Consider the following 21,651-nt stretch of genomic DNA (forward strand, 5'->3'; position numbering starts at 1 on the left):
GCTCCTGGCGCTCGCCCCTCCGAGAGCCAATGGAAGGGAGGCCATCCTCTCCATCGGCCCGCCCCGCCCCAGGCAGGCCCCGCCCTTTAGCCACAACCCCACCTCCAAGCGATGCTGACTCTGGGCCAACACGGATAACCCCGCCCCGCGCGGGTCTGGTCCCGCCCCCGAGCTACCTGCCCAGACTCGAGCACTCGGAGCCGCGCCCCTTGGCTCGTTGGACCCGCCCAGCTGGCCCCTCCCGCCGGCCCGGAGGCGAAGAGCGCACGCGCAGCAGCCAGCCCAGGGTCGTTCGGCCGCGCGATGTGCCCGGCGCTCTCCAAGGCGCTGCCGCCGGGGCCGCTGCCCCGCAGGGTGCTCGCCCGGTACCTGCTGCTGCTGCGGCTCCACCCGCTGCTCACCAAGGCGGCGTCCAGGTGAGCACGGGGCAGAGAGACCGGGACCGCCCCCCACTCGGAGAACCGCCCTCCCCCCGGGAGAGACGGCCCCCTTCCGGGAAACCAGCCCCCCCCCAGGACAGACCCCCCCCGCCCCAAACCAGGGAACTACTCCACCCCCCCCCGGGAGTGACTGGGACCGACCCCCCCACCCACAGCCGGGGAACCGGGACCGACCCCCCCCCAAAAACAGGGAACTACTCCACCACTCCCTAGGAGTGACCAGGACCGACCCCCCACCCCCACACCCGGGGAACTGGGACCGACCCCGCCTCCCCCCAAAAAACCAGGGAACTACTACACCACCCCCGGGAGAGACTGGGACCGACCCCCCTCTCCCCTAGTCGGGGAACCAGCCCCCCCCCGGGAGTGACTGGGACCGACCCCCCCACCCACAGCCGGGGAACCGGGACCGACCCCCCCCCAAAAAACAGGGAACTACTCCACCACTCCCTAGGAGTGACCAGGACCGACCCCCCACCCCCACAGCCGGGGAACTGGGACCGACCCCGCCTCCCCCCAAAAAACCAGGGAACTACTACACCACCCCCTGGGAGAGACTGGGACCAACCCCCTCCCCCCCAGTCGGGGAACCAGCCCCCCCCCCGGGAGAGACTGGGACAGACCCCTCCCGCAAACCAAAGAACTACTCCACCACCCGGCGGGAGTGACCAGGACCGACACCCCCCCCCCCCCCCAACAGCCGGGGAACCGGGACTGACCCCACCCCCACCAAAAAAAACCCAGGGAACTACTACACCACCCCCTGGGAGAGACTGGGACTGACCCCCTCCCCCCCAGTCAGGGAACCAGCCCCCCCCCACACACAGCTGGGGAATCGGGACCGAGCCCCCCCCAAAAAACCAGGGAACTACTCCACCACCCCCTGGGAGTGACCAGGACTGACCCTCCCCCAGGAGAAACTGGGACAGACCCCTCACCCAAACCAGAGAACTACTCCACCCCTCCCACCCCCGGGAGTGACCAGGACCGACCCCCCCCCCCCCCCCGCAGCCAGGGAACCAGCCCCTCCCCTGCAGGATACCGGGACCGACCTCCTTCCCTGCAGCCGGGGAGCCAACCCCCCCCACCGCCACTGGGAGAGACTGGGACCAACCCCCCCTGCTTTGCTGGGATTTGCGCAGTTGCCCTTAGCTGGGCCCAGCTTCCATCTCCCTGGACGTGGCTGGCCTGGCGTACCCAAGGGCAGAGTCCTGGTTAACATGGTGCCAGCTAACGCTGTGCTCCTCGCCTGCCCCATGTAGACAGAGCGCCAGGTGTCTGGCAGAGGCCCAGCTGCTGTGGGATTGCAGGATGCTTGGCCCTCGCCCCCTTGCTCTCCGGTCTGAGTGCACTCCATGGGGCTGGCACACCACTTGTCAGCCTGTTCTTGTGCCTGCTAGCGAGGTGCAGCAGCAGTCCTCTCACCCATGCGGCTATAACAGGCAGCGAGGGGAAAGCGGGGCTGTATGTGTGTATGGGCTGCGGGGGATGTTACCTCTGGGCCGCTTTCTGAGCCAGCTGCATTCAGCAGACCTACAAGATGTCACAGTGGGCTGAGTTCAGCGGCCTGTGAGCAGTGATTTTGGGGGGGTCTCTCCTGCTCACTCACTGAAGACATCGGCACAGCCTGCAGTGGTTGCTCTTCTCAGCAGAGGCACCACGGACTCACTGGGTCACAGACACTGAGCTCCCCTCTAAACCAGACAGGTCCCTGCAGGGCAGGGACGAGATGTGTTGCTGGAATGGGAGAAACTTACCCTGCCCGGGCTGTACCTGCTCTGTCAATAATGGAGGGCAGAGGACTGTTTGTACAGCACCTAGCGCAGTGGGGCCCTGCTCCTATGATTGGGGTCCTTAGGTGCGACCACAGTCTAGATCAGGGGTCGGCAGCCTTTCAGAAGTGGTGTGCCGAGCCGAGTCTTCATTTATTCACTCTAATTTAAGGTTTCGCGTGCCACTAATACATTTTGACTTTTTTTAGAAGGTCTCTCTCTATAAGTCTATATATTATATAACTAAACTATTGTTGTATGTAAAGTAAACAAGGTTTTCAAAATGTTTAAGAAGCTTCATTTAAAATTAAATTAAAAAGCTGATCTTACGCTGCCGGCCCGCTTAGCCTGCTGCCAGCCTGAGGTTCGGTTCACCTAGGCCGGCAGCAGGCTGAGCGGGGCCTGCGGCTGGGACCCCGGCTGGCAAGGGGCCGGCAGTGAGAACCCCAGACCGGCAGCGGGCTAAGCGGGGCCGGTGGCCAGGCCCCCAGACCAGCAGTGGGATGAGTGGCTCAGCCCGCTTCCACTCAGCCCGCTGCTGGTCTGGGGTTCCATCCTCTGGCTCCTGCCAGACAGGGTCCCGGCTGCTGGCCCGGGATCCCGGCCCTGCCCACGTAGAGTGGGCACCTACCTTCTCCCTGGTTCTAGCCCATTCTCTTCCTTTCTCTGCTTTGAGCTGAGGGTGGGAGTGCACAGGGCTGGGGGTGAAGGAGCAGGTTGGGGGTTGGGGTGTAGGGTCTGGCTAGGAGCTAGAATGAGGGGGAGCTCAGGATTGGGGTGTGGCATGCTTACCTGGGTAGCTCCCATTTGGTGCGAGGGGTGCAGGTGGGAATGTGGGGGGGCAGGAGCTCCCGTTTGGTGCTCAGGGTGGGGGTAGGAATGTGGGGGGGTGAAAGTCAGGGCATGGGGTGCATGGGGGGTGTTGGAATCAGGGCTGGGGTCGTGGGGGGTACAGGGGTCAGGGCAGAGGGCTGGGAGTGTGTGTGGGGGGGTGCAGGGATCAGGGCTGGGGTGTGTATGGGTCAGGGCAGAGGGCTGGGGGTGTGGGCTAGGGTCGTGGGGCTGCTCCCAGCCCCTTGTCCAGAGTGGCTCACGGCAGGGGGCTGGAGGGGATATGCCCTGATTCCACCCCCCTGTCCCCTCCTCTTCTCCCCGAGCCGCGAGCGCGCTGCGGCTCTGCTTCTCCTGCTCCCTCGCAAGGGCCATCAGCTGATCGGTGACAGGGAGGGAGAGGAGGAGGGGCAGGAACCCAGCAAGCTGGGGGAAGAGGCGGGGGAGGGGGGAGCTTGTCTGCCCTGCAGCAACAGCCGGCAGGACCAAGCTTCTTCATCCTGCCCCCACTGGGGGGGGTGGGCAGGAATTTTAATGGCAAGCTGCTGCCTGCCTGGGTCCCGGCCGACAGCCCCACTCAGCTCGCTGCTGGCCTGGGTTCGGCAGTGGGCTGAGTGGGGCCGGCGGCTGGGACCCGGCAGGCAGCAGCATGCCATTAAAAATCGGCTTGCGTGCTGTCTTTGGCACGCGTGCCATAGGTTACCGACCCCTGGTCTAGAGAATAACACCAGTGTCCAGAGCAGTCAGGTTGGCAGCTCTTGCCAGCACTCCATGCACCAACTTAACCCTTCAGCTTCATAGAATCATAGAATCTCAGGGTTGGAAGGGACCTCAGGAGGTCATCTAGTCCAACCCCCTGCTCAAAGCAGGACCAATCCCCAACTAAATCATCCCAGCCAGGGCTTTGGCAAGTCTGACCTTAAAAACTTCTAAGGAAGGAGATTCCACCACCTCCCTAGGTAACGTATTCCAGTGTTTCACCACCCTCTTAGCCCTGGTCTACACTAGGACTTTAGGTCGAATTTAGCAGCGTTAAATCGATGTAAACCCGTACCTGTCCACACGATGAAGCCATTTATTTCGACTTAAAGGGCTCTTAAAATCGATTTCCTTACTCCACCCCTGATAAGTGGATTAGCGCTTAAATCGCCCTTGCCGGGTCGAATTTGGGGTACTGTGGACACAATTTGACGGTATTGGCCTCCGGGAGCTATCCCAGAGTGCTCCATTTTGACCGCTCTGGACAGCACTCTCAACTCAGATGCACTGGCCAGGTAGACAGGAAAAGAACCGCGAACTTTTGAATCTCATTTCCTGTTTGGCCAGCGTGGCAAGCTGCAGGTGACCATGCAGAGCTCATCAGCAGAGGTGACCATGATGGAGTCTCAGAATCGCAAAAGAGCTCCAGCATGGACCGAACGGGAGGTACGGGATCTGATCGCTGTATGGGGAGAGGAATCCGTGCTATCAGAACTCTGTTCCAGTTTTCGAAATGCCAAAACCTTTGTCAAAATCTCCCAGGGCATGAAGGACAGAGGCCATAACAGGGACCCGAAGCAGTGCCGCGTGAAACTGAAGGAGCTGAGGCAAGCCTACCAGAAAACCAGAGAGGCGAACGGCCGCTCCGGGTCAGAGCCCCAAACATGCCGCTTCTATGATGAGCTGCATGCCATTTTAGGGGGTTCAGCCACCACTACCCCAGCCGTGTTGTTTGACTCCTTCAATGGAGATGGAGGCAATACGGAAGCAGGTTTTGGGGACGAAGAAGATGATGATGATGAGGAGGAGGTTGTAGATAGCTCACAGCAAGCAAGCGGAGAAACCGGTTTTCCCGACAGCCAGGAACTGTTTCTCACCCTGGACCTGGAGCCGGTACCCCCCGAACCCACCCAAGGCTGCCTCCTGGACCCAGCAGGCGGAGAAGGGACCTCTGGTGAGTGTACCTTTTAAAATACTATACATGGTGTAAAAGCAAGCATGTGAAAGGATTACTTTGCCCTGGCATTCGCGGTTCTCCTGGATATACTCCCAAAGCCTTTGCAAAAGGTTTCTGGGGAGGGCAGACTTATTGCGTCCTTCATGGTAGGACACTTTACCAATCCAGGCCAGTAACACGTACTTGGGAATCATTGTACAACAAAGCATTGCAGTGTATGTTTGCTGGCGTTCAAGCAACATCCGTTCTTTATCTCTCTGTGTTATCCTCAGGAGAGTGAGATATAATCCATGGTCACCTGGTTGAAATAGGGTGCTTTTCTTCAGGGGACACTCAGAGGAGCCCATTCCTGCTGGGCTGTTTGCCTGCGGCTGAACAGAAATGTTCCCCGCTGTTAGCCACAGGGAGGGGGGAGGGTTGAGGGGGTAGCCACGCGGTGGGGGGAGTCAAAATGCGACCTTGTAACGAAAGCACATGTGCTATGTATGTAATGTTAACAGCAAGGTTTACCCTGAAAGAGTGTAGCCAGTGTTTTATAAAATGTGTCTTTTTAAATACCGCTGTCCCTTTTTTTTTCTCCACCAGCTGCATGTGTTTCAATGATCACAGGATCTTCTCCTTCCCAGAGGCTAGTGAAGATTAGAAAGAAAAAAAAACGCACTCGAGATGAAATGTTCTCCGAGCTGATGCTGTCCTCCCACACTGACAGAGCACAGACGAATGCGTGGAGGCAAATAATGTCAGACTGCAGGAAAGCACAAAATGACCGGGAGGAGAGGTGGCGGGCTGAAGAGAGTAAGTGGCGGGCTGAAGAGAGGGCTGAAGCTCGAATGTGGCGGCAGCGTGATGAGAGGAGGCAGGATTCAATGCTGAGGCTGCTGGAGGACCAAACCAGTATGCTCCAGTGTATGGTTGAGCTGCAGCAAAGGCAGCTGGAGAGCAGACTGCCACTACAGCCCCTGTGTAACCAACCGCCCTCCTCCCCAAGTTCCATAGCCTCCTCACCCAGACGCCCAAGAACGCGGTGGGGGGGCCTCCGGCCAACCAGCCACTCCGCCACAGAGGATTGCCCAAAAAAAAGAAGGCTGTCATTCAATAAATTTTAAAGTTGTAAACTTTTAAAGTGCTGTGGCATTTTCCTTCCCTCCTCCACCACCCCTCCTGGGCTACCTTGGTAGTCATCCCCCTGTTTGTGTGATGAATGAATGAAGAATGCATGAATGTGAAGCAACAATGACTTTATTGCCTCTGCAAGCGGTGATCGAAGGGAGGAGGGGAGGGTGGTTAGCTTACAGGGAAGTAGAGTGAACCAAGGGGCGGGGGGTTTCATCAAGGAGAAACAAACAGAACTTTCACACCGTAGCCTGGCCAGTCACGAAACTGGTTTTCAAAGCCTCTCCGATGCGTACCGCGCCCTTCTGTGCTCTTCTAACCGCCCTGGTGTCTGGCTGCGCGTAACCAGCAGCCAGGCGATTTGCCTCAACCTCCCACCCCGCCATAAACGTCTCCCCCTTACTCTCACAGATATTGTGGAGCACACAGCAAGCAGTAATAACAGTGGGAATATTGGTTTCGCTGAGGTCTAAGCGAGTCAGTAAACTGCGCCAGCGCGCCTTTAAACGTCCAAATGCACATTCTACCACCATTCTGCACTTGCTCAGCCTGTAGTTGAACAGCTCCTGACTACTGTCCAGGCTGCCTGTGTATGGCTTCATGAGCCATGGCATTAAGGGGTAGGCTGGGTCCCCAAGGATACATATAGGCATTTCAACGTCCCCAACGTTATTTTCTGGTCTGGGAATAAAGTCCCTTCTTGCAGCTTTTGAAACAGACCAGAGTTCCTGAAGATGCGAGCGTCATGTACCTTTCCCGGCCATCCCACGTTGATGTTGGTGAAACGTCCCTTGTGATCCACCAGAGCTTGCAGCACTATTGAAAAGTACCCCTTGCGGTTTATGTACTCGCCGGCTTGGTGCTCCGGTGCCAAGATAGGGATATGGGTTCCGTCTATGGCCCCACCACAGTTAGGGAATCCCATTGCCATCCACTATGACCTGCACATATCAAGGGTAGTGACCCTGGGAAATCAGCAGATCTTTGATTGCGTGGGCTACTTGCATCACAGCAGCCCCCACAGTAGATTTGCCCACTCCAAATTGATTCCCAACTGACCGGTAGCTGTCTGGCGTTGCAAGCTTCCACAGGGCTATCGCCACTCGCTTCTCAACTGTGAGGGCTGCTCTCATCTTGGTATTCATGCGCTTCAGGGCAGGGGAAAGCAAGTCACAAAGTTCCATGAAAGTGCCCTTACGCATGCGAAAGTTTCGCAGCCACTGGGAATCGTCCCAGACCTGCAACACTATGCGGTCCCACCAGTCTGTGCTTGTTTCCCGAGCCCAGAATCGGCGTTCCACAGCATGAACCTGCCCCATTAGCACCATGATGCATGCATTGGCAGGGCCCATGCTTTCAGAGAAATCTGTGTCCATGTCCTGATCACTCACGTGACCACGCTGACGTTGCCTCCTCGCCCGGTAGCGCTTTGCCAGGTTCTGGTGCTGCATATACTGCTGGATAATGCGTGTGGTGTTTAATGTGCTCCTAATTGCCAAAGTGAGCTGAGCGGACTCCATGCTTGCCTTGGTATGGCGTCCGCACAGAAAAAAGGTGCGGAATGATTGTCTGCCATTGCTCTGACGGAGGGAGGGGCGACTGACAACACGGCTTACAGGGTTGGCTTCAGGGAGCTAAAATCCACAAAGGGGGTGGCTGAGTAGTTCAGGCAGGAGTTCATGGAGGGTTCCAATAAGAAGTGGTGCACCTAAGTTACTGTTCTTATTGGAACAAGGAGGTTAGCGTGGCCTCTGATTGATACATGGCTAGATTTAGCTCGCTGCACCTTCTCTGTGAGTGACTGCAGTGTGACCTAGAGGAATGAGTCCCCTAGACAGGGCAAGAGGCAAATGAGTACAAAACAAATCTGGTCTATTTCTTGTTTCGATCCACTCCATCTATCTTTTACATCTTTGGCTGGCAGCAGACGGTGCAGAAGGACTGCTAGCCATCCTCATCTCTTGCCTGCCTGGCAGAAGATGGTACAATACGATTGCTAGCCATCGTCATCTCTTGCCTGCCCGGCAGAAGACGGTACAATACGACTGCTAGCAATCCGTATTGCCTGCCTGATCACCATAAGACGGTTCAATAGGACTGACTGCAGGACTAAAGAGAATGACCTGGGCAAGTCACCAAAAATGTAGTCCCTGCGCCCATGTCTGCCCAGGCGCTCCCAGCCGACGTGGCCAGGAGCACCTCGGACACGACGAGGACGGGTAACAGTCATACTGCACCGTCTGCTGCCAGAAGGCAATGGGTTGCTGCTACTGTGTAGCAATGCCGTACTGCGTCTTCCAGCACCCAGGAGACATACGGTGACGGTTACCTGAGCGGGCTCCATGCTTGCGGTGGTATGGCGTCCGCACAGGTAACTCAGGAAAAAAGGCGCGAATCGATTGTCTGCCCTTGCCTTCACGGAGGGAGGGAGGGAACGGGGGCCGGACAATATGTACCCAGAACCACCCGCGACAATGTTTTAGCCCAATCAGAGTGCTCCATTGTGACTGCTCTGGACAGCACTCTCAACTCAAATGCACGATTATTTGCCGTTGCTCTGACGCAGGGAGGGGCGACTGAGGACACGGCTTACAGGGTTGACTTCACGGAGGGTTCCAATAAGAAATGGTGCACCTAAGTTATTGTTCTTATTGGAACAAGGAGGTTAGCCTGGCCTCTGATTGATACATGGCTAGATTTACCTCGCTGCACCTTCTCTGTGAGTGACTGCAGTGTGACCTAGAGGAATGAGTCCCCTAGACAGGAGAGGAGGCAAATGAGTACAAAACAAATCTGGTCTATTTCTTGTTTTGATCCACTCCATCTATCTTTTACATCTTTGGCTGGCAGCAGACGGTGCAGAAGGACATATTGCCTACCTGCTCACCATAAGATGGTTCAATAGGACTGACTGCCGGACTTAAGAGAATGACCTGGTCAAGTCACCAAAAATTTAGTCCCTGAGCCCATGTCTGCCCAGGCGCTCCCAGCCGACATGGCCAGGAGCACCTCGGACATGACGAGGACGGCTACCAGTCGTATTGTACTGTCTGCTGCCAGAAGGCAAGGGGTTGCTGCTACTGTGTAGCAATGCAGAACCACGTCTGCCAGCACCCAGGAGACATACGGTGACGGTTACCTGAGCGGGCTCCATGCTTGCGGTGGTATGGCGTCCGCACAGGTAACTCAGGAAAAAAGGCGCGAAACGATTGTCTGCCCTTGCTTTCACGGAGGGAGGGAGGGAAGGGGGAACTGACGATATGTACCCAGAACCACCCGCGACAATGTTTCAGCCCCATCAGGCATTGGGATCTCAACCCAGAATTCCAATGGGCAGCGGAGACTGCGGGAACTGTGGGATAGCTACCCACAGTGCAACGCTCCGGAAGTCGACTCTAGCCTCGGTACTGTGGAAGCACTCCGCTGAGTTAATGCACTTAATGCACTTCTGTGGGGACACACACACTCAAATATATAAAACCGATTTCTAAAAAACCGACTTCTATAAATTCGACCTTATTCCGTAGTGTAGACATACCCTTAGCTGTGTTGGCTTTTCAGGGCAGCGCAAATTTCCTGTCCCCCCAAGCCTGCAGCTCTGACTGGCACACACCGGGAGCAGATCTCATGGGGCTATTTTCAAAGCAGAGCTGCAATTTAAAGGACACTTTCAAGTGAATGGACCCTGCAGACAGCATGGCTGTCAGCTTGGCAGCTGGCAGAAAAGCGGCCAGTTTACAGGGGTGTGTCATAAATATAAAGGGAAGGGTAAACCCCTTTAAAATCCCTCCTGGCCAGAGGAAATCTTCTCTCACCTGTAAAGGGTTAAGAAGCTAAAGGTAACCTCGCTGGCACCTGACCAAAATGACCAATGAGGAGACAAGATACTTTCAAAAGCTGGGAGGAGGGAGAGAAACAAAGGGTATGTCTGTCTGTCTATATTTTGTCTTTGCCGGGGATAGACCAGGAATGAAGCCTTAGAACTTTTAGTAAGTAATCTAGCTAGGTACGTGTTAGATCATGATTTCTTTAAATGGCTGAGAAAAGAATTGTGCTGAATAGAATAACTATTTCTGTCTGTGTATTCTTTTTGTAACTTAAGGTTTTGCCTAGAGGGGTTCTCTATGTTTTGAATCTAATCACCCTGTAAGGTATCTACCATCCTGATTTTACAGGGGGGATTTCTTTATCTCTGTTTACTTCTATTTCTATTAAAAGTCTTTTTGTAAGAAACTGAATGCTTTTTCATTGTTCTCAGATCCAAGGGTTTGGGTCTGTGGTCACCTATGCAAATTGGTGAGGCTTTTTATCCAACATTTCCCTGGAAAGGGGGGGGGGTGCAAGTGTTGGGAGGATTGTTCATTGTTCTTAAGATCCAAGGGTCTGGGTCTGTAGTCACCTAGGCAAATTGGTGAGGCTTTTTACCAAACCTTGTCCAGGAAGTGGGGTGCAAGGTTTTGGGAAGTATTTTGGGGGGAAAGACGTGTCCAAACAGCTCTTCCCCAGTAACCAGTATTTGTTTGGTGGTGGTAGCGGCCAATCCAAGGACAAAGGGTGGAATATTTTGTACCTTGGGGAAGTTTTGACCTAAGCTGGTAAAGATAAGCTTAGGAGGTTTTTTTTCATGCAGGTCCCCACATCTGTACCCTAGAGTTCAAAGTGGGGGAGGAACCTTGACAGGGTGTTTAAGACCCTGCTGAATGGATGGGGTTGCAGTCCACAGATTTGGTCTGCCACAGAAGCAGGACTCAAAAGAGGGAGGGCTTGGGCGAGGTGGTGGAACTCTGCTGGTACCTCATTTGCCACCTCCTTCCTCCTATAATTCTTCTCCTTTGCGGAGTGGTTGCTGCCCTACTCTTCTCTTTCCCTGGTAGCTCACATCGAGCGCCAAGGCACATCTAGGAGTGAAAGGATAAAACTGAGAAGGAAAACATGGCTTAAAGATCAGGAAGAGAAGAGCTGCCTGATGGTGAGCTGTATCTGGCTCTGGAATTTTCTCACCAAGGTAGAGGGTGAAGGCCCCATCACTGGGGATATTTTAAATGAGGCTGGCTGAAGCAGAGGAGAGCTGTAGGAAATGGGGAACCTGACCAAATCTCTGATTTCCATTGCACTGCATATGTGAACTAGCCAGATACTGTTGCTATTGGTCTGTAGTAAAATAGTTACCAACACTGCCATTTGTTTTTATCATTAGTCTTCAGAGTCAACACATCACTGAGATAAATAGGAGCAGGTCGCACAGGCACCTTGCTGAGTCTGGAAGGCTGCACCATGTGGGGGGGAAGAGGGGAGGGGTCACGTTTGGGCATGTTTGCCACACAGCCGTAAGGGTCAGAAGCTTTAATTTAAAAAACAACAAAAACCATTCTCTTCTGTTGAAAGTGGTGGGCCCCATAGTGGGCTGCTGGGAGCATTTCCCTGGTCACGGGCTGCGAGCCAGTGCTACTAAATCTAGATGAAAGATGTAGAATCCGTGCCGCCCCGCATGTTGGCTGGGTTTCATTGCGAGCATGCAGGAAGTGTGAAGCCTCAGAGCTTGCTGTGCCTATTAGTGAGCGCTCCCACCCTGATCTGACTGGTCCTGGAGCTACTGCACTCTTCTCCAGTGGCTATGCTCAGAGCTCAGGTTCCCTCTTGGACTCTGGGTTATTTGGCTGGCTTCTGATCTCATCCCCTTCCCTCTGCCTGCAGTGCTGTTTTGTCAGCGCTTGGGAGCCTCCTGTCCCAGTTCATTGAGAGGAGCCGAAAAAAGCCAGGGTCATCCAAAAGCCTGGATCTGAGCGGGCCCTTGAGATTCGCCATCTATGGGTAAGTCACAGGTGCTAGTTACATCGCTTAGTGCACCTCTGGAACGTGCTCCAGTACCATGGTGATGGGCGTGAACTTGACCAGAGAGGATGTTGAGTTGGTGGGGCCCTCCTCCTGGAGGGGTGTGAGAAGCAGGATACGCTGCTTTGCAAAGTGCTTCCCCCCTCACTGTTATGGCACCATTAGCATCTCTCTCTGGAGCAAGAGAAAGGATGGTCTGGTTAGAGCAGTAGCACTGTATTTCCCACCACAGACTTCCTTTGTGACCTTGGGCAAGTCACTTGTCTCTCGGGACCTCAGTTCCCATCTGTACAATGGGGATAAGAGCCCTGCACACAGGGGTGTTGTGAGGATAAACACATTGAAGATCGTGAGGTGCTCAGATACTGTGGTAATGGGGCCAGCTAAGAACCTAAGCTGGGGCTGGATGGAAGCCTGGGGAAGGCTGGAGGACAGTGATGAAGCACAGTCATGCCCTCTGGTTTGTCAGGTTCCTGTTCACAGGGCCACTCAGTCACTATTTCTACCTGTACCTGGAGCAGCTGATCCCATCGAATGTCCCTTTTGCCATGGTCAAGAGGCTTCTGCTGGACCGTCTGGTTGTTGCTCCACCCTTCCTGTTGCTCTTCTTCTTCGTCATGAACCTGCTGGAGGTAGGTGCCTATCTCCAGTGTGTGCTGAAGTCAGGCTGTAGGGTTTGGTGTGTGGTTCTGGATACTGCTACAGATAGCTAAGATAGACGTAGTTGTGTGTTTATGTGCCTGGACGGAATCTAACTCCTGGTCACCGATGATCTAGGACAGGCCCTGTTGGTCAGAGCAGGGGACCTTCTTACTTTGCTGCTGTCTTCCTGTGAGCTCCGAAGTAGCTCACTCAGCTGCTTTGAGCCTTGGCTTGCCCTGCTATACAGCGGTGATGCTCGTGTTTAATATCAGCCTGGGATTTGTGATCTCCTGAGCGTGCTGCATGGCCAGTTGCTCTGTTCCCCTCTGCTGGAATGGCCAGCTTTGGCTAGTGTGATGCACCTCTGGCACATCGTGTGCACCTGGGTCTCACAGGTGGTGAGTACTTCTCTCTGGCTGCGCTCTGTTAGGATCTGTGTCTTTGTAACCCCTTTGCTCGCATGGCTTAGGGCTCTGTAAGGGTGAGAGTCGGGGCCTCTTCCTCTGGAGTTTAGGCCTGGCCTCCCTGGCCATCACCGGTGTTCCTTGTGTTCCAGGGGAAGGATCTGTCTGCGTTTGCTGAGAAGATAAAGAGTGGTTACTGGGTAGCACTCAAAATGAACTGGAAAGTGTGGACCCCAGTCCAGTTCATTAATGTCAATTACGTCCCTATGCAGGTAAGTCTCTGCCTGCTCACATGATGTCCTTGCCTGGGAATTCTGACCACTTTTGCAGCCCTACATCCAGGTTTATAGCGTGGGCTTTTTTCCCCACTAGTATAATGTCCAGGGTCCCCTTATCAATCACCCTAAGTTCCCCTTCCTTTAATATTTCTGTCCTCCACGCTAGCAACCCCCTCAATTGCTCTTGTGCTTAAGATTTTGGCCTGAATGTGTCACTGCTCCTCAGCTAGTTGCACAGCTGAGGGCCCCATTGCCCACAATCAGTTGTTCAGGTGTGAAGGACTGCACAAATCCAGACAGACGCGGACACTTTTGTCAGTAAGACATGGGCACTCACATCTGTATCCAAAGGGGGTGTCGCGTCCCAGTGCAGTAAGTGACCCAGTTCTGACCCAGGAACTGCAGTTAGGGAACTGTCAGCCCCAGGCCGGTCTGTATCTTGACACTTCTCTCCACAGTTTCGGGTGTTGTTTGGAAACCTCGTTTCTCTCTTCTGGTTTGCCTACCTGGCCTCCATCAAGAAGCGATAGCATCACAGCTGTAATTTTGGGCTGGCCTGCATCGCCTGTTGAGGCGATTGCCATTGGTGCTCTGAAAGTCCGCAGCCCCCGCTTCGATCTGGGAGCATCTGCAAGAACTGACACCACTGCAAATCCTCTGGGATTCAACACTGTGCATGCTGCCCTACTGCCGACAGTGCCTGCTACAATGAGTAAGGCGCCTATCCCTGACCAGGAGCCCTGGGCACTCTAATACAAATAATACTTTGATTCTTTTCTGACTAAGACCTTGAATTAACTGCTTTCTAATGGTGCTTAACAATAACCACAAAATCAACTGGTAGGGTAAGAAACCAGCACAAAGTGTTCTGGGTCTTTTACTCTTCATTTTTGAGTATAATAAAATTGCTGTTTAACTCCTTTCTTGTGAAGTTTTATCTTTACTCTGGTGATTTACTGGTTATGTTGGAGATCTGTGACAGATCCATGCAGAAGTGGACAGTCGTCTTAGTTGCAGGAAGGAATAAGATAAATCTCATATGCAATAGAGAGACAAAGGAAAATACAGGTCCCCTACGCAGCGGGAAGGAGAGCTAATAACTGACGACATCAAAAAGGCTGATGTGCTTAATGCTTATTTTGCTTCAGTCTTGACTGAAAAGGTTAATGGTGACCAGCTACTCAATACATTAATATTAGCAACGAGGAAGGAATGCAAGCCAAAATAGGGAAAGACCAGGTTAAAGCATATTTAAGTAAGTTGGATGTGTTCAAGTTGGCAGAGCCTGATGAAATTCATCCTAGGGTATTTAAGGAACTAACTGCAGAAATCTCAGAACTATTAGCAATTATCTTCAAGAACTCCTGGAGGATGGGTAGGATGCCAGAGGACTGGAGAAGGGCCAACGCAGTACCTATCTTTAAAAGGGAACAGAGGACCTGGGGAGTTATAGATCTGTCAGCCTAACTTCAATAGCTGCAAAGATACGGGGACAAATTATTTAACTGTCAATTTGCAAGTGGTCCCACATGACATTCTCATAAGCAAACTAGGGAAACGTGGTCTAGATGAAATTAGTAAAGGTGGATGCACAACTGGTTGAAAGACCATACTCTGAGTAGTTATCAACGGCTTGCTGTCAAACTGGGAGGGTGTATCTAGTGGGATCCCAGAGGAGTCAATCCTGGGTCTGCTACTAGTCAATATTTTTGATAATAGAGTGAAGAATGTTTGCAAAATTTGGGGATGACACCAAGCAGGGAGGGGTTGACAGCGCTTCCAGGACAGGATTTAGTGACCTTGAAAAATTAGGGAATTGATTTTCAATCAGCAAGATGCAATTCAGTAAAGATAAGTGCAAAGTATAACACTTGGGAAGGAAAAAAAAAAAAAAAAAAAAATCAAATACACAACTACCGAATGGGGAATAAATGGCAAGGTGGTAGCACTGCTGAAAAGGGTCTGGGAGTTAGAGGGGATCACAGATTGAATGAGTCGTCAATGTGATGCAGTTGTGAAAAAGGCTAATAGTCTCTAGTGTATTAACATGAGTCATATGAAAGACATGGGAGGTAATTGTCCCGTTCTACTCAGCACTGGTGAGGCCTCCGCGGAAGTACTGTGTCCAGTTCTTGGCACCACACTTTAGGAAAGATGTGAACAAATTGGATAGAGTCCAGAGGAGAGCAACAAAAAATGATCAAAAGTTTAGAAAACCTTCCCTATGAGGAAAGGTTAAGACTGGGCATGTTTAGTCTTGAGAAAAGAAGACTGAGGAGGGACCTGATACCAGTCCTCAAAGATGTTAAAGGCTGTTATAAAGACGACTGTGGTCATAAGAATGGCCATACATGGTCAGACTAATGGTTCGTCTAGCCCAGTATTCGGTCTTCTGACCATGGCAGTGCCAGATGCTTCTGAGGGAGTGAACAGAACAGGGGAATTTATCAAGTGATCCACCCAGTCAGCCAGGGCCAGCTGCTGGCATTTGGAGGTTTAGGGACACCCAGAGCATGGCGTTGCATCCCTGAATATCTTGGCTAATAGTCATTGATGGACCTATCCTCCATGAGCTTATCTAGTTCTTTTTTGAACCCAGTTATGTTTTTGGCCTTGACAACATCCCCTGACAAGTACCAGAGGTTGACTGTGTGTTGTATTAACTACATTCTTGTTTGTTTTAAACCTGCTGCTTATTAATTTCATTAGGTGACTCCTTGTTCTTGTGTTATGTGAAGAGGTAAATAACACTTTCACTTTCTCCACACCAGTCATGATTTTATAGATTATTATACCTCCCCTCAGTCATCTCTTTTCCAAGCGGAACAGTCCCAGCCTTCTTAATCTCTCCTCATATGGAAGCTGTTTCATATCCCCAATCATTTTTGTTGCCTTTCTTGGTATGTTTTCCAAGTCTAATGTCTTTTTTTGAGATGGGACAATCATAATTGTGTGCAGTATTCAAGGTGTGGATGTACAATGGATCGATTGTTCTCCATGTCCACTGAAGGCACGAGTAGGAAAAACTTGCTATCTCTATGGGTAGTTAAGTACTGGAATAGGCTTCAGAGGGAAGGTGTGGGATTCCTGTCCTTAGAGGTTTTAAGAACAGGTTGGACAAACACCTGCCAGGGATGGTCTGGGTTGACTTGGTCCTGCCGCAGCGCAGGGGACTGGACTTTCTGATTCTTGAAGTCCTTTTCATCCCTACATTTCTATGATTCTACCTTTTCCATTTCTCATTGCTGTGCTTCATCCAGGACTCCATACGGCCCCCTGCACAGTTGTGTTCAGATACTCAAATTCCAACCCCTGCCGAATCTCACTGACCTATGACCTTAGGAGGATGAAGCAGAGCCTAACATCCCTTGGGCTGGGAAGAAAAGGAAGAATCAAGCCTACCTGTATTTTTGTGCAGCTCATATTCTATCACACTGAGCACTCTTGAAGCAGATTGGCTAACCCAGCCACGTGCCAATACAGTAAATTCACACTGTGTACCGCATCTGAGTGTTCCTGTGTGTGTTGTGCTGAATAGCAGTCTTGACTTAGATAACGTGGCTAGGACAGGTAATCTTGTCATCCATGCTGGGGTGGGGCCAGTACTTGGAAAGGTGCCAGAGTCCTGAAAGCATTTGTTCTGCTCCATCCAAGTGTGCCTGACCCTGGAGATCCTCAAAGAATGGCTGTCAGTGTGGGTGTTGCCTACCTTACATAATTGTTTAAAATTTTCCTTGCCTGCTGAGAGGATGGAAGGACAAAAGCCACAAAGAACAACTGATGCTGTTGTGCGAGGCTTAAAAACAAGTGCATTAATTTTCTTCCACTGAATTCACGTCCAGCAGTCTCCACAACAGGGACTGTGTCATGGTTGGCTGAGGCTGCCTGCTGAGCTCTTGGTAGGACTTCTGCCTTCGCCTCGTTGCTAGAAGTTAGTTAGCGTGACCTCTCAGGCTGACTCAGCGGCAGAGACAGACTTCACCAGCCCAGTGCACATGCTGTTGCTAACTCTGCATCACCACAGAGTTACTATGGGTGGCTGTGGATGTCTGCTCGGACACTGTAAGGAACTGTTGATTGTTTTTCTGTACAACTGAACTTCCCATAAGTCTCTTGATTATGGCTCTGAAACAATGTTAGGAGGGAGGAGGATAAATACTCCTGCGGATGAATTGTCCAGTTTAGGAGAAGATCCTGCTTTCAGATCTCCAGTGAGGCGCGAGGACAAGGCAGTCATTGGCATCCAGAGGTCTGATTCACCATTGCCCTGTGCTTTGTGTAGTGTGCAAAGAAGGTGTCAAATGCTACAGCTCTTCAGTGGGCTAGGACCACAGCTCCATCACACTGGGCACAGCAGCCTGGGGCGAGACCCAGCCCTGGTAGGCACTGGCAGCAGGGGATTCTGCTGCCCCCTGAAGTTCCTCCCCAGCGGACGGCGGCTCCCCAGCCCTCCCTCCTCCTCAGCGTTGCTGAGGGAAACGCCAGCCTATTGTCTGCTTTCCTGACAAACAGTCCAGCCTAGTGTTGAATTCCCAGGGCGGTTTGCTCTTTGCAGAGATCGTCCCCCAGCTCTGCTGCCCCTGCTGATGTGTTAGCAGCAGCTGGCGTCAGGGAGCGAGCTCGGCCAGGGAAACTCACCTGGGTGATTGTGCTCCATAGCCCACACTGCCATCTGTGGCATTCAGCCAGCTCCTCTCCTCTGCTTCCCTACAGATTGTGGCTGGAGGGCACCGGACACAGCACAGAGGCAGGCAGTGCTGCAGAGTGCAGTAACGTACGGGGGCTTTGGGCCCAGCTCCGTCCTGTGTAACAGGTTCCCCCCCTTCCTCCCAGGGAACCCCTGCTGATATCCCAGACCAAGATCTGCTGGGAAATACAACCCCACATATTGCCTAGAGGGGCCTACAGCTTCTGGGGAGCCTCTGGCCAGTACCTTCCTGAAGACTCCCTGAAGGGTCTGTGCAGGAAGGGAGACCAGGCCAGGCTCTTTGAGGGCAGGGAGGTTGCTAGCCCCTGGAACTGTTTTCAGAGCAAGCTGAGTTCAGCGTTGCTCCCCAGCTCAAAGCAGAAGAGGCCAGGCCGGAGCCATGTTGGGACGCCCGTGTAGATGTGCAGCCTGCTCCTTAGGGCGGGGAAGCCAGCAGTCCAGAGCAGAGTTGGAGGACCAATAGGAAAATCTGTAGGTTAAAACCACCCAGAGGCAGAGAACTGAGCGCTGTGAAGTGCTGTTAGGAGCTCTGCTGCTGCTCTAGGCAAGGATAGTGGTGTATTCCTCCTCGTGCACCCACCGCAGATGTAACAGAGAGACAGGGTTTTCCTGCCACATGTAAAGGCTGGAAAGTAGCCAGCTGTTGTCCCCAGCTCCTGCTGCGGGTCACCCTGCCCTGAAGTCCAGGTATTGTTCCCAGCTTCTCCTGCGGGTTGCTATGGCTCTCACCACTTGCCCCAGCAGAGGGCTGTGTAGCGACAAGGGAGAGCAGCCCAGTTGTGGAAGAACAAGCCGGCAGGAAGTGGCCTAGTTCTTCCCTCCTAGCCCTCTGGCCTCCGTTTTATTAGGCCAGAAGGTTCCCAGTGTGCACTCTTCCCAGTTCAGCAGGCCCTTCACAGGCAGCTGAGTCTAGACAAATGCCTCAGCTCCCTTCTTTGGGTGAGAAAACTCCGGGCGGGGTTAGCTTCCAACAAGTAGGCCAGTACTGTGGGTGTGGTCCCTTCACCTGGCCAGTTTCAGCCTCAGGGCTTCTCTCTGAAAAACCCAGTGGGATACAAAGCTATTTCACACAGGTCCATGGGACTTTGCTCCTCGAGATCAGACACTCGGGCAGATCAGTTCCCAGCACTCTTAACAATATTGCAGGAGACTTTCTGGAAAGCTGAGGCTATCCAGAGTCATTGGGAAAGGCAACGTACACTCCTGGTTCCTGCGAGACGCTATAGAAAGGAATACAGGTCACGTGGCCAGCTGAAGCAAGCCATGTAGTATGAGAGGAGAGTACACCACTCCACAAGCGGTTGCTGGACCAAGTACAGGGTGCTGAGGCCAGGTCAGGGGCTGCCCTCTGTCGTCTCAGTGCTATCTTCAGGACTTCCAACCAGTTGGTGCTAGGCCAGGAGCAAATGGCTACCATAGCCGTAATCCAAATGAGGTCACCAGCCATTGTCCAGAGGGGCACTCTACAGAGCTGTGCACAAATCATGGGAACAGCTTTCTCACAGATGGAGTTTTAGCAATGCATGGAAAAGACGGGACATGAATGAAGTCACCTGTCCTCCACTTCAGATCAGAACGATACAACCCACTCCCCATCTTACATTTAGCCTCAGACCTGGGAACACACACAGCAGGGCTCCCTCTGAAACATCTAAATAAGGTCCTAAAAGCAGCTTGTCTTCAAAGCATTTTACCATCTGGGACAGGGGTGCTCTACTGACCTCAGGATGGCACCTCCTCCTGGCCGCTCTGGGAATTAGCTCTGCCAGGCCAATGGCCCTTCCTGCGGCAGGCTGTCACTTGGTGTCTTTCTCTGTAGCTCCCTCTTGTTCCAGGAGCTGCAGCCTCCTCTTGGTGACTCAGCCGTCCAGCCAGGTCACTAGTAACGTTTTCCCCTTCCAGGGTGTCTTTCAAAGTCACTTTCCACCCATGGCGCCAGGCAGGCCTCACACCCATTGTCCAGACTCAGCCACTCCTGCAGTGACCCGGGCAATCTTCCAGGTCACTGCCCACCAGTGCCACTTCCCTAGTGGTGGGTAGGGGAACCTGGGCCCACCCTCTACTCTGGGTTCTAGCCCAGAGACCCTACAACACGCAGCCAAGGTCTGTTCAGTCCTTGCTGCTCACTTTCTAGGCTGCTTCCTACCTCATGTCCCATGGGCTCTGTTTTCCACCCTGCTCTCTTCAAGGTCCACCCTTCCTGCCAGGCCCTCAGGGTCCTACTCTTTCCCTGGGTTCCCTCCTTTCCTCTCTAATACACAGAACATGACCACAAACTTCCTCCCAGCCTCCTTTACTGCCAACTTCCAGGATTTATACTAGCCCAGCCCACCTCTACCCAGGTGAGCTTCCCTCTAGTCAAAGCTCCCCACTCAGCCTGTATTACCCTTTGCTACTTAATTGGCTGATTGGGCCCACCTGGCCTACCTCAGCCCTTAGAGCCAGTGTGTGGAGTACACCCCATTGCACCATCCCACAGACTAGTCCTCCATTTGGCATACGGATGGTGTGGAGAACTGGCACTCTTCCAATTTATTTGTATGGATAACATCTGTCACTCAGTTTCGCCTCTCCCTTGTATTGTGACACACCGGCTGTAAAGCGTTAATTTATTTTTGGAAACAGGATAAGCAATGTCATTCTTTGTTCCCAGATGTATACATTTATATTTAGCCATATTAAAATGTGTATTGTCTGCTTGCACCCAACTTACCAAGCGATCCAGATCGCTCTGAATCAGTGACCTGTCCTCTTCATTATTTACCACTCCCACAATTTGTGTGTGATCTGTAAACTTCATCAGTGATGATTTTATGGTTTTTTTTCCCAAGTCATTAATAAAAATGTTAAATAGCACAAGGCCAAGATCCAGTTCCTGCAGGCCCACACTAGAAACACAGGTTTCAGAGTAGCAGCCGTGTTAGTCTGTATTCGCAAAGAGAAAAGGAGGACTTGTGGCACCTTAGAGACTAACAAATTTATTAGAGCATAAGCTTTCATGAGCTACAGCTCACTTCATTAAGGTGCCACAAGTACTCCTTTTCTTTTTTACTAGAAACACAGCCATTTGATGATGATGATTCCCCCTTTACAACTGTATTTTGAGACCTATCAGTTCGCCAGTTTTTAATCCATCTAACATGTGCCAGGTTCATTAAATAGCTTTCTAATTTTTAAATCAAAATGTCAAGTGGTACCAATTCAAATGTCTGACAGAAGTCGAAGTATATTGCATCAAACACTATGACCTTTTTTATCTTATAATCTCATCAATAAAAGATAAATTTATAATCTCATCAATAAAAGTTATCAAGATAGTTTGACAGGATCTATTTTCCATAAACCCATGTTAAGGACACCCTCCTTTAATTCTTTCTTTATCAAATTCTGTATCAGCTGCTCCATTTTCTTGCCTGGGATCAATGTCAGACTGACAGGCCTATAATTACTCGGGGCGCCCCGTTTACCCTTTTAAACTATTGGCACAACATGAGCTTTCCTCCAGTCTTCTGGAATTTTCCCAATGCGCCAACACTTATTGAAAAATCAACATTAACAGTCCGGTGAGCTCCTCAGCCAGCCCTTTTAAAACACTGTTGGATGCAAGTTATCTAGACCTGCTGATTTAAAAATGTCTAACTTTAGTAGCTGCTGTCTAATATCCTCCTGACATACTAGTGGAATAGAAAATGTTA

At 52.2% G+C, this 21,651-nt stretch overlaps 1 protein-coding gene across 2 annotated transcripts; it reads left to right on the top strand.

Annotated features, from left to right (window-relative positions):
- Positions 1-209: 209 nt before the first annotated feature.
- Positions 210-16,743, top strand: PXMP2 (peroxisomal membrane protein 2). Of its 2 annotated transcripts, none has more exons than XM_037878976.2 (5): positions 210-416; positions 11,787-11,903; positions 12,394-12,556; positions 13,123-13,242; positions 13,707-14,168. In XM_037878976.2, exons 1-5 carry the CDS (start codon positions 304-306, stop codon positions 13,776-13,778), a joined length of 585 nt encoding a protein of 194 aa, XP_037734904.1. In that variant the 5' UTR covers positions 210-303; the 3' UTR covers positions 13,779-14,168. The 2 variants fall into 2 exon arrangements, with proteins under 2 accessions (XP_037734904.1, XP_043385554.1); XM_043529619.1 differs by lacking the exon at positions 13,707-14,168 and adding an exon at positions 16,509-16,743 and having other exon boundaries at positions 221-416.
- Positions 16,744-21,651: the final 4,908 nt, after the last annotated feature.

Source organism: Chelonia mydas, chromosome 15 (genome assembly GCF_015237465.2).
Source record: "Chelonia mydas isolate rCheMyd1 chromosome 15, rCheMyd1.pri.v2, whole genome shotgun sequence".
NCBI classification, from domain to species: Eukaryota; Metazoa; Chordata; order Testudines; family Cheloniidae; genus Chelonia; species Chelonia mydas.